Source organism: Pseudorasbora parva, chromosome 23 (assembly GCF_024679245.1).
Source record: "Pseudorasbora parva isolate DD20220531a chromosome 23, ASM2467924v1, whole genome shotgun sequence".
Lineage (NCBI taxonomy): Eukaryota > Metazoa > Chordata > Actinopteri > Cypriniformes > Gobionidae > Pseudorasbora > Pseudorasbora parva.
Genome location: NC_090194.1, coordinates 21,855,594 through 21,869,931, shown reverse-complemented (window position 1 = coordinate 21,869,931; position 14,338 = coordinate 21,855,594). Strand labels below are relative to the sequence as shown.

The following is a 14,338-nucleotide window of genomic DNA, read 5'->3' as shown; positions in this document are numbered from 1 at the left end:
GGTGACTGCTGTAGGCCCTGGGATGGCCTTTTGGGTGGTTCATGTTCAGTATCTTGCTTGATAGCTTGAACGTCATAGCGTGGATCGAGCGTGGGCGGAGGGGGTTGAATGACTCGGCTGAGAGGTGGAGGAAGTGTCATTTGTTCTAGCTGGTGGGTTAACTCTGTAGCTAGACTTGGGTGATCCTCAGTTCTATGGTGGTGAGGAGGAGGAAGGACTGGGAAAAGCTGTGGTTCACCTCCCCTGTCTGTATGGAGTTGGCGTACTGGGGTCTGATGCCGTGATGACCTCCTTGACCACTGAGCTGAGGTCTGAGGGGAATGGTGCTGCAGGAAAAGCTCCAAAAGCTTTGTTTGTTTCTTGGCCATTTGACTCTGTTGCCACGCTGTCTCCAAAACCTGATGAACAATGGCTTCATTTGCATTCTGCATTGGTGGCATTGAGAATATGCTTTTAGCAGGACTGAGTAGCTCCCTCTCCTCTTCGTGCCTGTGCATCTGTGCTAAGCTATTCTGATCTGTATATTCAACTAAAAAATCATCCAGATATCTTGTGCGTTGCACTGAGCATTTGGGGCGCACAGGTGAAACAGGTAGGCTGATTCCTTCTTTTCTGGTTGCCATATCATTGACTTTACTCTGGCTTGAAGGACCATAAATTGTACTGGGGCTCCAATATGGGGTGTCTAGTCAGGACACGGAAGGCAGGGATATTCATTGAAGGGTTTAATATATATCATTTAACATACAGATGCACAGGCACTATTCTCTTTGATGCTTTACAGTGTAAGTATGGTTCTAAAGGAAAGGAATAAAAATAGATATTTACTATCATAAGCACAATTGAGGCTAATAACTCTCCCTAGCTACTTAAAAAAACAGTGCTAAACATGTCCTGAAATGTAAACTACAATACGAATAGCATACAAGCTACACATACAGTACAACAGAGATAAAGGCACAATAAAACAGTCCACATTCTGGACAATGGTCTTCTATCTAGTCCATACCAGAGCATTGTGTTACATGAATTTATGGTAGGTATTGAACTTTAGTGATGTTAAACTGTCCCTCTATGTAAAGGAGCTGTGTAAAAAATCTTTATTTATTTACTATTTGCCATGCCAAAGACAAACTAGAATGTAAATAAGTATGCTATTTATTCATTAATGTTGAAAAAATTGAACTAAAGTGTTACTGTGTGGTAAATAAGGACACCAGTAGCTCCTGTCCAAGCCTTAATATATGACGAGTTGGGAGTGAACATCTGTTGTTATTTCAACTTGGTAGGGTTTAATGTTGGGTAGGGGTGTCCAATCCTGCTCCTGGAAGGCTACTTTTTTGCAGACCTACTCCAACACACCTGCAATGCATGTATTAACTAGTCCAGGTGTTTAATTAGTGTTAAGCTAGGAACACACCAAGCCGACGCCGATCAACTAGTGGCGACGAAAGCAAACTGCTGAGTCGGCTCACGTTGGCAGCGTCTTGGGTCCAAAGCGGTCCAAAGTTGCCCTGACACACCAAGCCGACGCTCGACATCAGACGGCCAATAGCGCGTCCGTTCTGCGCCTGCGTTAGAGGAAATACCTTTCCGTCCCAGCTGGTGGCAGTAGTCTGTTTTCGTTATTCGAAGCGGGAAACCGGAAGAGCTATAAAGAGATCAGCTGTCTTTTTCGTTTCCCCACACAGACGGATTCGTGCATTTCAGAACGTTGCAAATGGCATTGCCATTGTCAGCCCTTGGTCTTTTACTTGTGGAAGAGGAAAGGTAGAAGCGGACGCGAAAAATACAAAGAAACGCTCACTAAATGGGTGAAACCATACCCGAAGTCAAAATGTGAAACCATAGATTATTACACTTGTTCACCTATCAATGAACCATAACAATAACAGGGCATAGCTCAAACAATACCCTGCAAATTGGCTCATTCAGATGCATTGTGGAAGTTAATGTGACACAATCTGAACAATGGCCACTTACCCAAAGGATTGTTAAAATAAATATATGTGTATGACGCATTCTGATTTACAGCAAATTATGTTTGTGACAATGCTTGGTGCTAGTTCAATGAATTATGACAGAATTTGTATATATTTTTTTCATTGGAAACATGCCTATGGTGACATTTCTTCAAAATGATATCATGCTGCTTCTTGCACATCACATAACAGCAGTTTGGAAATGAAATCTCCAGTGGCACAGAAATGTTAATGAAAATAATGTAACACTAAACCATACACTGAACTTAACTGACAGTAACCATGCTAACTATTAGTTTACAGATATTGCACTTTGATAACATTGTATTGTGGAAGTAACACATTATGAAAATATGTCTCTATTAATTGAAAATCTATTTATTCTTAAATTAAAACATCAATAAAGATGTGTTTATTTACTCTGCTAGTTAGATGTCAAATAGCAAAATAAGGGTTAGAATTCTGCATCATCTTGTGTTTTGTGATCCTTTTTTACATAAAGAACTGTGAATGCAAGTACCCAAAGTCAAAGTTTTTTATTTTCCAATGTTCAGTACAATGGGCACAAATAGCTATATAGAGAATAGCTATAAACAGGGTATATGCAGGAATCCTGAAGTTAATTTCAAGACCTTTTTAAGACTTTTTAAAGACCTTCTCAAAATATTTTAAGACCCCATCTCACTTCAAGTTCTAATCGGCAACAAACCTTTAATAAACAGTTGTAGTCGAATGTAGACTTACAATCTCTATCATAGGCCAATTTTGTATTGTTTATATTGCATATCTGTTTTACAGCGTATGGAGGGCGACACATCACCTAACTGCGCATTTCACAAAATACATGACGTCACCCGTAGACAGCGCTCGCCAGGGATGGAAATTAACTTTTTTCAAAGTCTACCACTCAATGTTTTTACCAGCCACTTTTTTGGTTTTAACAAATTAATACTACAAGCTCTACAAATCTCAAGTCTCAATGAAATACTGACATTTTCACAATGATTTGTGGTCTTTTATGGCTTCCAGTTTTATGGTTTTTAGTCCCCAGAATGAAACTATTCGTTCTGGCATCTTTGAAGCGTGTTGACAACATACCGAGCAGAACATTTTTATAATGGGATGCACCGAAATCATAATTCTTGGCCGAAACCAAAAAAGAAGAAACCAAAGGCGAAAACCGAAAAATAAAATTCAAACTAAAATGTTTAACTCGACCTCACTCATGTGTACATTAAATAATAATGTACATGCCTACTGGCCTGCAGAAAGGTACAGAAATTGAATAAAGTAATCAAATGTAAAATAACTGCATATTTAACTGTTTAAATGAAAGTTTAATCCTGATTAAACTTACAAAAGCTATTCAATCAAGAGCATTGTTTAATGTCAAACTAAATATAAGGACATCACTCAGACAGCAGTAAAGGCTACTGCGCCTTTAAGACCTGAGGCAGGGATATGCTCGTCTTCTCGACTGTGCACACTATACAGTTCACTTAAGGCATATTCAGACTATGTCTGCTTGGATACTCAAGATGGACATGTTGACATACTTCTTGTGTGAGTTTGTCCGTTTAAGCGCAAGACTTGAAAGAGAAATCATTATTTGCGCGCTGTGAGACTCGCGCGCGCTCTCGGATGATGCACAGAATTTCAAAATGTAAGACTTTATATAGCCGTGATAAGACTTTTTAATACTTTATAAGGGTCTTAATTTTCCCAAAATTGATTTATCACCTTTTAAGACTTTTCAAGACCCCGCGGATACCCTGTATAAAAGTAGCTATATGTGTAGATTCAGCCAAGGGTGTACTGGGCCGTAGCTCCGCCGTAATGAAGCTGGGCTCCTCACGGGTGCCAATCCAGGTGTCACTGTTGGTACCATCTGAGGGTAAACAGGATTCACTTTCAGACAAAGGTTCCTTAAAGAAACAATCAAAATGTGAACAATGTGATACAATAGATTCTTACACTTAATCACCAATAACCCATAACAATAACAGGGCATAGCTAAAACAATACCCTGCAAATTGGCTAAATGGATCTATTCAGATGCACATTGTGGAAGTTGATTTGTTGAATTACTTGTAAATAGACCCATCTGAACATTCATTGGCCACTTTACCAAAAGCAAAATGTTCATTTGTCCAAATGGAAAGAAAAAATAAATAAAATAAATTATACACACACACACATATATATATATATATATATACATATATATATATATATATATATATATATATATATATATATATATGTGTGTGTGTGTGTGTGTGTGTGTGTGTGTGTGTGTGTGTGTGTGTGTGTGTGTACCCTGATAGTTAGATTTGAGGTGCACTCCTTCCTTTTTGTGTGAGGTTCTAGAAACTGCAGGTGGGTCTTCTGAGCTCCAGAACTTCCTGAGGGTCCATGTTTCTTGTAACACATGTACTGGGTTCGCAATGAATCCCACCGCTTCTTGAGCTCTTTCTCTGAGGGACAAAAAAAAAACATTACGCTGAGTTATGTCAATTTCATGGCTATTGTAATGTTCATTTTTGTTCTACTTTTAACTGGATGTATTCTGGATGACAGCTTTTTTTTTTTACAGTCGCTAGAACACATTTCTCAATACATTTAGGTCACTTTTGCAAAACTCTCCACACAGTTAGTACAACCGAAATATATGAGGGCTAAACTGTGGATTTATCATTGCTTTTGGACATAAAGACATGCATTAAGTGTTTTGATATCTTTAGTGCGTTTTGAATGTGAAATTAACTGCTGTGCAAAGATGAAAGTTGCACACAACAATCTAACATGCAGGGTTTTTTTAAATATGGACTACTGAAGAAGAAAAAACTATTGCAAAAAAGGAAATCTTACCTGACATGACAAGTTTATTTGCGATCTCACGCCACGGTTCTGCTTTCGCCACACAGTTGACATAACGTTAACATTTTCCCGTAGTGTGATACTAAGCTGGCCTTTGCTGGATCATGCTGATCAGTTTGTCTTCACTTGCCTCGGTCTACACAGCCATATATATTAACATGTGTTAACATGTATCGGAATGAGGAATATAATCAAATGAGACGACACCTTTCTTTTACTGTCTATGGAGGAGACAGGCGTTCTGTGTTCCCTCTTGACTCTGTCGTTTACTTGCTTCGTCACTTCCGTTTTATTTTCTCGTGCACTGGTTCGCTAGCTGAACAGCAAATCAGAACGATCATATGTCCCGACTGACCGACATGCGGCGACGCCGATTTAACATGTCGAATCGGCTGAAAAACAGCCGACGAGGACCAACGCCAGCCGACGGCGTGGAACTGTGTGGAACACACCGAGGAAACTTAGTTGGCCGACGCACAAAAACTGCCCGACGGCCGACCGTCGGCTTGGTGTGTTCCGGCCTTTAAAGATACAGTCCAGAGATTGTCTTACTACTGGGAGATGAGAGGGTCTGTAGCTCTTACCATTGGAAAAAAACATAATATTAAATAGGATGCTAAAGCATTATCATTATAAGGCATACATAGTAGTCATAATTAATCATTATAATTCAAGTCTATTCTTAAGTTCATTTGTTGAAACCTGGAAGCCATTAAGAGAATACATCGGTGTTATTTGTTTACATTAATCAACAATATAATACAATTATTATAATTAATTGATCAATTTGCTTTTTATTCATTAAAATGCATTATATAAGCATCATAGTGCATGGTGGTCATAGTCTTTCAAGTCTTATTAAAATTGGTATCTACATGACAATATCAATCAATAATTCACAAAGCCTATTATTAAATAAAGGGAGTGCAGAATTATTAGGCAAATGAGTATTTTGACCACATCATCCTCGTTATGCATGTTGTCTTACTCCAAGCTGTATAGGCTGGAAAGCCTACTACCATTTAAGCATATTAGGTGATGTGCATCTCTGTAATGAGAAGGGGTGTGGTCTAATGACATCAACACCCTATATCAGGTGTGCATAATTATTAGGCAACTTCTTTTCCTTTGGCAAAATGGGTCAAAAGAAGGACTTGACAGGCTCAGAAAAGTCAAAAATAGTGAGATATATTGCAGAGGGATGCAGCAGTCTTAAAATAGCCAAGCTTCTGATGCGTGATCATCGAACAATCAAGCGTTTCATTCAAAATAGTCAACAGGGTCGCAAGAAGCGTGTGGAAAAACCAAGGCGCAAAATAACTGCCCGTGAACTGAGAAAAGTCAAGCGTGCAGCTGCCAAGATGCCACTTGCCACCAGTTCGGCCATATTTCAGAGCTGCAACATCACTGGAGTGCCCAAAAGCACAAGGTGTGCAATACTCAGAGACATGGCCAAGGTAAGAAAGGCAGAAAGTCAACCACCACTGAACAAGACACACAAGCTGAAACGTCAAGACTGGGCCAAGAAATATCTCAAGACTGATTTTTCTAAGGTTTTATGGACTGATAAAATGAGAGTGAGTCTTGATGGGCCAGATGGATGGGCTCGTGGCTGGATTGGTAAAGGGCAGAGAGCTCCAGTCCGACTCAGACGCCAGCAAGGTGGAGGTGGAGTACTGGTTTGGGCTAGTATCATCAAAGATGAGTTTGTGGGGCCTTTTCGGGTTGAGGATGGAGTCAAGCTCAACTCCCAGTCCTACTGCCAGTTTCTGGAAGACACCTTCTTCAAGCAGTCGTACAGGAAGAAGTCTGCATCCTTCAAGAAAAACATGATTTTCATGCAGGACAATGCTCCATCACACGCGTCCAAGTACTCCACAGCGTGGCTGGCAAGAAAGGGTATAAAAGAAGAAAATCTAATGATATGGCCTCCTTGTTCCCCTGATCTGAACCCCATTGAGAACCTGTGGTCCATCATCAAATGTGCGATTTACAAGGAGGGAAAACAGTACACCTCTCTGAAGTGTCTGGGAGGCTGTGGTTGCTGCTGCACGCAATGTTGATGGTGAACAGATCAAAACACTGACAGAATCCATGGATGGCAGGCTTTTGAGTGTCCTTGCAAAGAAAGGTGGCTATATTGGTCACTGATTTGTTTTTGTTTGGTTTTTGAATGTCAGAAATGTATATTTGTGAATGTTGAGATGTTTTATTGGTTTCACTGGTAAAAATAAATAATTGAAATGGGTATAAATTTGTTTTTTGTTAAGTTGCCTAATAATTATGCACAGTAATAGTCACCTGCACACACAGATATCCCCCTAAAATAGCTAAAACTAAAACTTCCAAAAATATGATAAAAATATATATATACAGTATTGTTCAAAATAATACACTCTAAAAAATGCTGGGTTAAAAACAACCCAAGTTGGGTTGAAAATGCACCAACCCAACAATTGAGTTGTTTTAACCCAGTGGTTGGGTTAAATGTTGCTTAAGACAACCCAATTGCTGGGTAAGAACAACTCAACCATTGGGTTAAAACAACCCAATTGTTGGGTCGGTGCATTTTCAACCCAACTTGGGTTGTTTTTAACCCAGCATTTTTTAGAGTGTAGCAGTACAATGTGACTAACCAGAATAATCAAGGTTTATCGTATATTTTTTTATTGCTACGTGGCAAACAAGTTACCAGTAGGTTCAGTAGATTCTCAGAAAACAAATGAGACCCAGCATTCATGATATGCACGCTCTTAAGGCTGTGCAATTGGGCAATTAGTTGAATTAGTTGAAAGGGGTGTGTTCAAAAAAATAGCAGTGTGACATTCAATCACTGAGGTCATCAATTTTGTGAAGAAACAGGTGTGAATCAGGTGGCCCCTATTTAAGGATGAAGCCAACACTTGTTGAACATGCATTTGAAAGCTGAGGAAAATGGGTCGTTCAAGACATTGTTCAGAAGAACAGCGTACTTTGATTAAAAAGTTGATTAGAAAGGGGAAAACCTATAAAGAGGTGCAAAAAATGATAGGCTGTTCAGCTAAAATGATCTCCAATGCCTTAAAATGGAGAGCAAAACCAGAGAGACGTGGAAGAAAACGGAAGACAACCATCAAAATGGATAGAAGAATAACCAGAATGGCAAAGGCTCAGCCAATGATCACCTCCAGGATGATCAAAGACAGTCTGGAGTTACCTGTAAGTACTGTGACAGTTAGAAGACGTCTGTGTGAAGCTAATCTATTTTCAAGAATCCCCCGCAAAGTCCCTCTGTTAAAAAAAAGGCATGTGCAGAAGAGGTTACAATTCGCCAAAGAACACATCAACTGGCCTAAAGAGAAATGGAGGAACATTTTGTGGACTGATGAGAGTAAAATTGTTCTTTTTGAAAACTTCAGTCAACATAACCAACGTGACAACCTGCTTGGACAGAGAGCGTGCTAGGGACTATTTTTAGGTGCTGCATAATTATGCGCCTGCTGAATCCATGGTACGGCAGCAAAGTTCCCTGATTATTATACAGGAATGAGAGGGTAGTTCCTAGCCATATCGGTCTAGAAAATAGCAACTTTTAATTTTCCGTCGGTCTTAGTACACAATGTAACTATACACATCACAACATGTTAATAGCATGGCATTATTTTGTCACTTATTAAGCAGTAGGTTCATCTATATGCTAAGCTAGGCTAGCGATGGGTCCGTCGGAAAGAGTTATGGCACGCACAGAGATAAAAAAAGGTATGTATGGACTTATCTAACTCTGGGGGATATGGTGAATTAGCTAGTCAAAAAAAAATGCTGTTACACATTGGTCTGGGGAGTTTGCTATGTATTTTATACTGCACAAGATGCATGATAAACAGGCAAAATTCAAATAACTGTACACAGTTGGATAGTCCTTCAACCAATCAGACCACAAGAGGTGTGATCAATGGGCAACGACACATCGCTTCTCTATCCGTCATCATGTTAAACCCACCAAAAGCACACCAGGTGAAGCCAGTCTATGATTGGTTCCTGAAAAAGTGTAACAGAAGCAGTAGAAATGAATGTACAGGTTTCCAGACTGAGCTGCAGGGCGAAATCAAACTGACAGCAGCTCAGCCTGGGTTTCCCCAATCTAGGAACTCACTGGAGGAGATTTAATTTCCAAACTACTTCAATAACTGCAAAAAGCAATATCACTTTGCGAAAGTGTGAATTCAGGCTGGATAAATAAGAAATAACTGACATGAGAGAGCTTCAGACAATAATCACACAGAGCAGTTGTATGACTATTTTGATGCTCCTGTTGACAGGCATGGGCCAACATGGGAATCCACTCTAGTAAAAAAAAAAAAAAAAAGTTTTTTACAACAATGAACATTTTATTGAAATTTTAACTCTTCATAAATTTCACTGTTTTGTGTAGGAGATGGAGAGAGTAAAGGAAGGAAAGGCACCAGCAAGCAGGTACGAATTTGAAGACAGAGAGCTGGAGAAACACATCACTCCTCAAACTCTAAAACCAAAAATCAAGCAGAACCCTCTCTATTCTCACATCAACATCATCCACACGGAGGAGAATAAGTCCAAACCATCCTGGACCATTCAGGACTATGATAGACAAACTGCACATGGACAGCTGGGAGACTATATTAAGGTACTATTATCATCAAATGCACACTGGATATTGCAATCTAATAACATCAGATTATGAGAATGTGATATGGTCAGGGTTAGGATAGTTACTTTTAAATTGTATTCCATGTTACAGAATACATGCTGTAAAATATAATTTGTAACATTAGATTACTCAAGGTAAGTAATCTCATTCTTTAGATTAATTTTCCAACGCTGGCAGATTTTTTTAATCAGATATTTTAAGTATAACAACAACAACAAAAAAAGATAAAATATTCACTGTGTATAAAACAACTTTTCTGAATGCACATGCATTATTATTTTTATAGAACAAGTTAAAAAGTATATTTTATTTTAGTTTTATACATTGCTTAAGTCTAATGCATTTCTAATATAAACATTATTTAATTCAAGACTGCAACATAGACAAAGTGAACGGATTTATGTTTAATCTATCAAAGCATTTTAAACTGTTTTATGTTAAGCTATAATAATAGAAACATATTGCAGATATTTACTTAATGACATCTTATACACCTTTTACTCTACTCCCTGGGAACGTAATTACAGTATATTGTAAGAGAGTGTTTTTTGCTGTTCAATCACTCAGAATTCACAATCAATACATTTGTCACTAAATATTAAACAAATGACAAAAAAATTTAATCCCTTAAGTATTCCCTTAATACTTTTAAATATAATTTATCAGTCATTTCAATTGTAACTGTAACTGAATACAGTTAATCATATTTTCTATTTTAAATATAAAACTCTAATACAAAATGTATTCTGTTACTCTAAAACTCTGCATATTATTTCTGTGGTGTATAATAATTAGGCTATTGGATTTAAAGGCGCAGTAAGCTATTTCTTAGAAACACTTTTGAAAGTGGATCAGACTGAGCATGACAACACACTTGTTGCCAATCAGCATTTAGGGATGTGTCCACTCACGTGATCTCCCCTTCTCAGGGAACCATGGTTATGGTACTGAAACCGTTTGTGCATTTTAGGGGCAAAGCAAGGAAAGGAGGGGTCTGTTTGTTTGGGTTGATTTCAAACATCAACATGGTTTCTTTTTTAAGTGCTATTGTGATTATGATTCTAATCACTTAAGCCTGTGGAAAATAACTTCAGTTTAGTTTAGGTCATGGACTTTTATTTTGCATTTCTTCAGTTCCTGACAAACAGTGTTAAATACCAACACTATTAAAATGTTTGTAAAAAGTTTGTACAGTATAAAAATCACCTTTGGAGAGTAGTAGCAGTAGCAGTAATCTGGTGGATTTTGTATGCAGGTTAAGACTGGATTTACATTTTTTAAATGTACTATAAAGGAATCATCATACAAATAAAGTAATAATAATAATAATAATAATAATAATAATAATAATAATAATAATAATAACAACAACAAAAATAAATGTATGCATATTTAATATTCATGACCCATCAAATAAGGCAAAAAACAGAGCATTACATTCTAGGGACAATTTCTAGGGTTGTAAATGGACCTGTAAAACTGTATTTGGACAATTTTTGCCCTTAGGGCACCTTTAAATGTTGCATTTCAAAAGTAGTTTAAGATTCAAATTATTTAGATTTTGAAAATACTGGAAATACATTTTTTTTCTTTTAAAAGATATCACAATAATGAAAATATTACATGTTTTTGATGAGTTTATAATGTAATAAATTTCTCATTATGTAACATTTCATTACATTATAAGCTCAGTATTTTATGTTTTGATATTTACGTTTTTATTACAATTATAATCTAATACTTATTACATTGTGTGTAGCTATTACATTATAAGTTGCTACAATCTACCTGCTACTTCAGTCTGTCTACACATCACCATGACAATAATCTTGACAAGCTGTAAACAATTAACAATCATGAATAATGTTGCTGTGTGTAAACAATAAAAAGCAACATTGAGGTGAAATTCTAATTAACATATTCTACTTATCCTGTATTGCAGTTTGATCAGCCAATTTAATGGTTAACATCCCATAAATTATTTAGTTATCATGTATAGCTAAATATAACAGTCTGAAATTCATAGAGTTTACTTTTAAAATGCAGTAAACTCAGAAAGAATAATGTTCTAAATGTTTTTTGTGTGTTTCAGCAAGACCCAAAAGAGCTGAGCTTCTGGCTGGAAGATCTCTACACCCCCGGCTATGATTCTCTGCTCAAGAAGAAAGCAGCTGAAATGAAGAGGAACAAAATTTGTAAAACATTTGCATTCATCATTCTGTTAGTTTGTGCAGTAGTGATCATTATTACTGTGCCAATAGTGGTAACACAATCAAGAAACTGATGGAGCCATGCCTGCCATTCACTCTAGTCTGCATCAAGTCCTAGAACAATCTGACAGTTCAGCTAAACAAAAGAAAACACTTCACATCATTTCATATAGTATAAAGGGTTGGGTCAATATGATCATTGGTATATTTTAAAAAAAATCTAAATTGCATTTAGTCTTTTATTACACCACAAGCCTTGTCATGTAATAAAAAAACAATAATAATAATAAAAAAAATTGCTGGGTTATTATTAATGTTTGTCATATTACTATAACAACAAAAGAAGTGCAATCTTCACAGGTGTGAGTTGGAAATGCACACTTCAAGTTACGCCTCACATAACAGAAAATATCAACCTATGAATGTCTTAAGTGGATTTCACTGATAGCCATTGATCAGTTTTGAAAGGCAAAATTATATTGCTCTATAATCAGGTACAAAAATATTTACAAAACATACAATTAATTATACAATGAAATAATGGCCTATTGTATGGGAATTAATTACAGCAGCTACAAAACCTACCCTAAACATAGCCATTCCACTTTAATAAAAATGTAATAGTAAAAGGTAAAAATGTAATAATAATTTTTTTTATATACGTAATAGTACTGCACTGTTATAGATCGTTTTGCTTATATGTATGCTGGACTCAGACACGTGTGGGCCATCGCTTGCAAATCTCATTATATTCCGTTCTTGTTCTGCTACTCCTCCCTCTCTCTCTCTCTCTCTCTCTCTCTCTCTCTCTCTCTCTCTCTCTCTCTCTCTCTCTCTCTCTCTCTCTCTCTCTCTCTCTCTCTCTCTCTCTCTCTCTCTCTCTCTCTCTCTCTCTCTCTCTCTCTCTCTCTCTCTCTCTCTCTCTCTCTCTCTCTCAGCATTTTGACATGCAATCCAAATCATGAATCAATAAGCTGATTCATGACCGTTTGAATCTTTATTTGAGGTTTGAAAACAAACGTGGAAGAGAAGACAATGCTGCAATATATAATAAAATAAAATAAAATAAACACTATATATAATTATTATTCATTATTTTTTAATAATGTCCTGATATATATATATATATATATATATATATATATATATATATATATATATATATATATATATATATATATATATATATATATATATATATATATATAGGAACAAAGGGCATATGGCATTAGAACAGTAAATGATAACTTTTTAATTTTAATTTTAATGTGAACTATCCCTTTAAAGGTGGGGTAAGTGCTTTCTGGTAACCGTTGTTGATTTTTCAAATCCCCAAAACAAACACGTCCCTACCCCCAAAAGGGTCTCGCCCCTATATTGATAGCTCGGCCCCGCACACATGTAAACCAGGCAACAACTATGGCAGAATCTATGTGTTACTAATCTAGGTCGAATATTCAATGAAAAAGTCGTCCCTTTTATCACAAAAACACAAACAGTTCTCATGAACAACTCTATAGTATCGTACTTGTCGGAAACATTTTGTGAGCTGACGCTTGTAACAGACAGTGAGGAGATTTAGATGCTCTATATGGTGTGGAAATGAACGGGTCTTTATCATCGCTGAAGTGAGCGACAATACGATCGCAAATGGACAAAAAAGCGAACATGACACACAAGCATATTCAAGCAAATCAGCATATATTAGTTCTCAGCTTTTGTCCATCGTGTGTCGAGTGTTTTGAATAATGACATGCACTGAGCGATCTCTTTTCCCCATCATTATTAGAGACGCCCCTTACCTGCTGATTGGCTATACAGGTCCTTCTTAAAAAATTAGCATATTGTGATAAAGTTCATTATTTTCCATAATGTAGTAATAAAAAATAAACTTTCATATATTTTAGATTCATTGCACACCAACTGAAATATTTCAGGTCTTTTATTGTTTTAATACTGATGATTTTGGCATACAGCTCATGAAAACCCAAAATTCCTATCTCAAAAAATGTGCATATTTCATCCGACCAATAAAAGAAAAGCGTTTTTAATATATAAAAAAGTCAACCTTCAAATAATTATGTTCAGTTATGCACTCAATACTTGGTCGGGAATCCTTTTGCAGAAATGACTGCTTCAATGCGGCGTGGCATGGAGGCAATCAGCCTGTGGCACTGCTGAGGTGTTATGGAGGCCCAGGATGCTTCGATAGCGGCCTTAAGCTCATCCAGAGTGTTGGGTCTTGCATCTCTCAACTTTCTCTTCACAATATCCCACAGATTCTCTATGGGGTTCAGGTCAGGAGAGTTGGCAGGCCAATTGAGCACAGTAATACCATGGTCAGTAAACCATTTACCAGTGGTTTTGGCACTGTGAGCGGGTGCCAGATTGTGCTGAAAAATGAAATCATCTCCATAAAGCTTTTCAGCAGATAGAAGCATGAAGTGCTCCAAAATCTCCTGATAGCTAGCTGCATTGACCCTGCCCTTGATAAAACACAGTGGACCAACACCAGCAGCTGACATGGAACCCCAGACCATCACTGACTGTGGGTACTTGACACTGGACTTCAGGCATTTTGGCATTTCCTTCTCCCCAGT

General features: G+C 37.2%; 1 protein-coding gene across 1 annotated transcript in view; it reads left to right on the top strand.

Annotated features, from left to right (window-relative positions):
* LOC137063182 (major intrinsically disordered NOTCH2-binding receptor 1-like) overlaps positions 1 to 14,338 on the top strand; it is a 77,676-nt gene that overhangs the window by 61,463 nt on the left and 1,875 nt on the right. The window contains exons 2-3 of the mRNA XM_067434251.1: positions 9,274 to 9,504; positions 11,621 to 11,723. Of these exons, the coding sequence (XP_067290352.1) occupies positions 9,274 to 9,504; positions 11,621 to 11,723 (334 nt within the window). The remainder of the gene's footprint in view (positions 1 to 9,273; positions 9,505 to 11,620; positions 11,724 to 14,338) is intronic.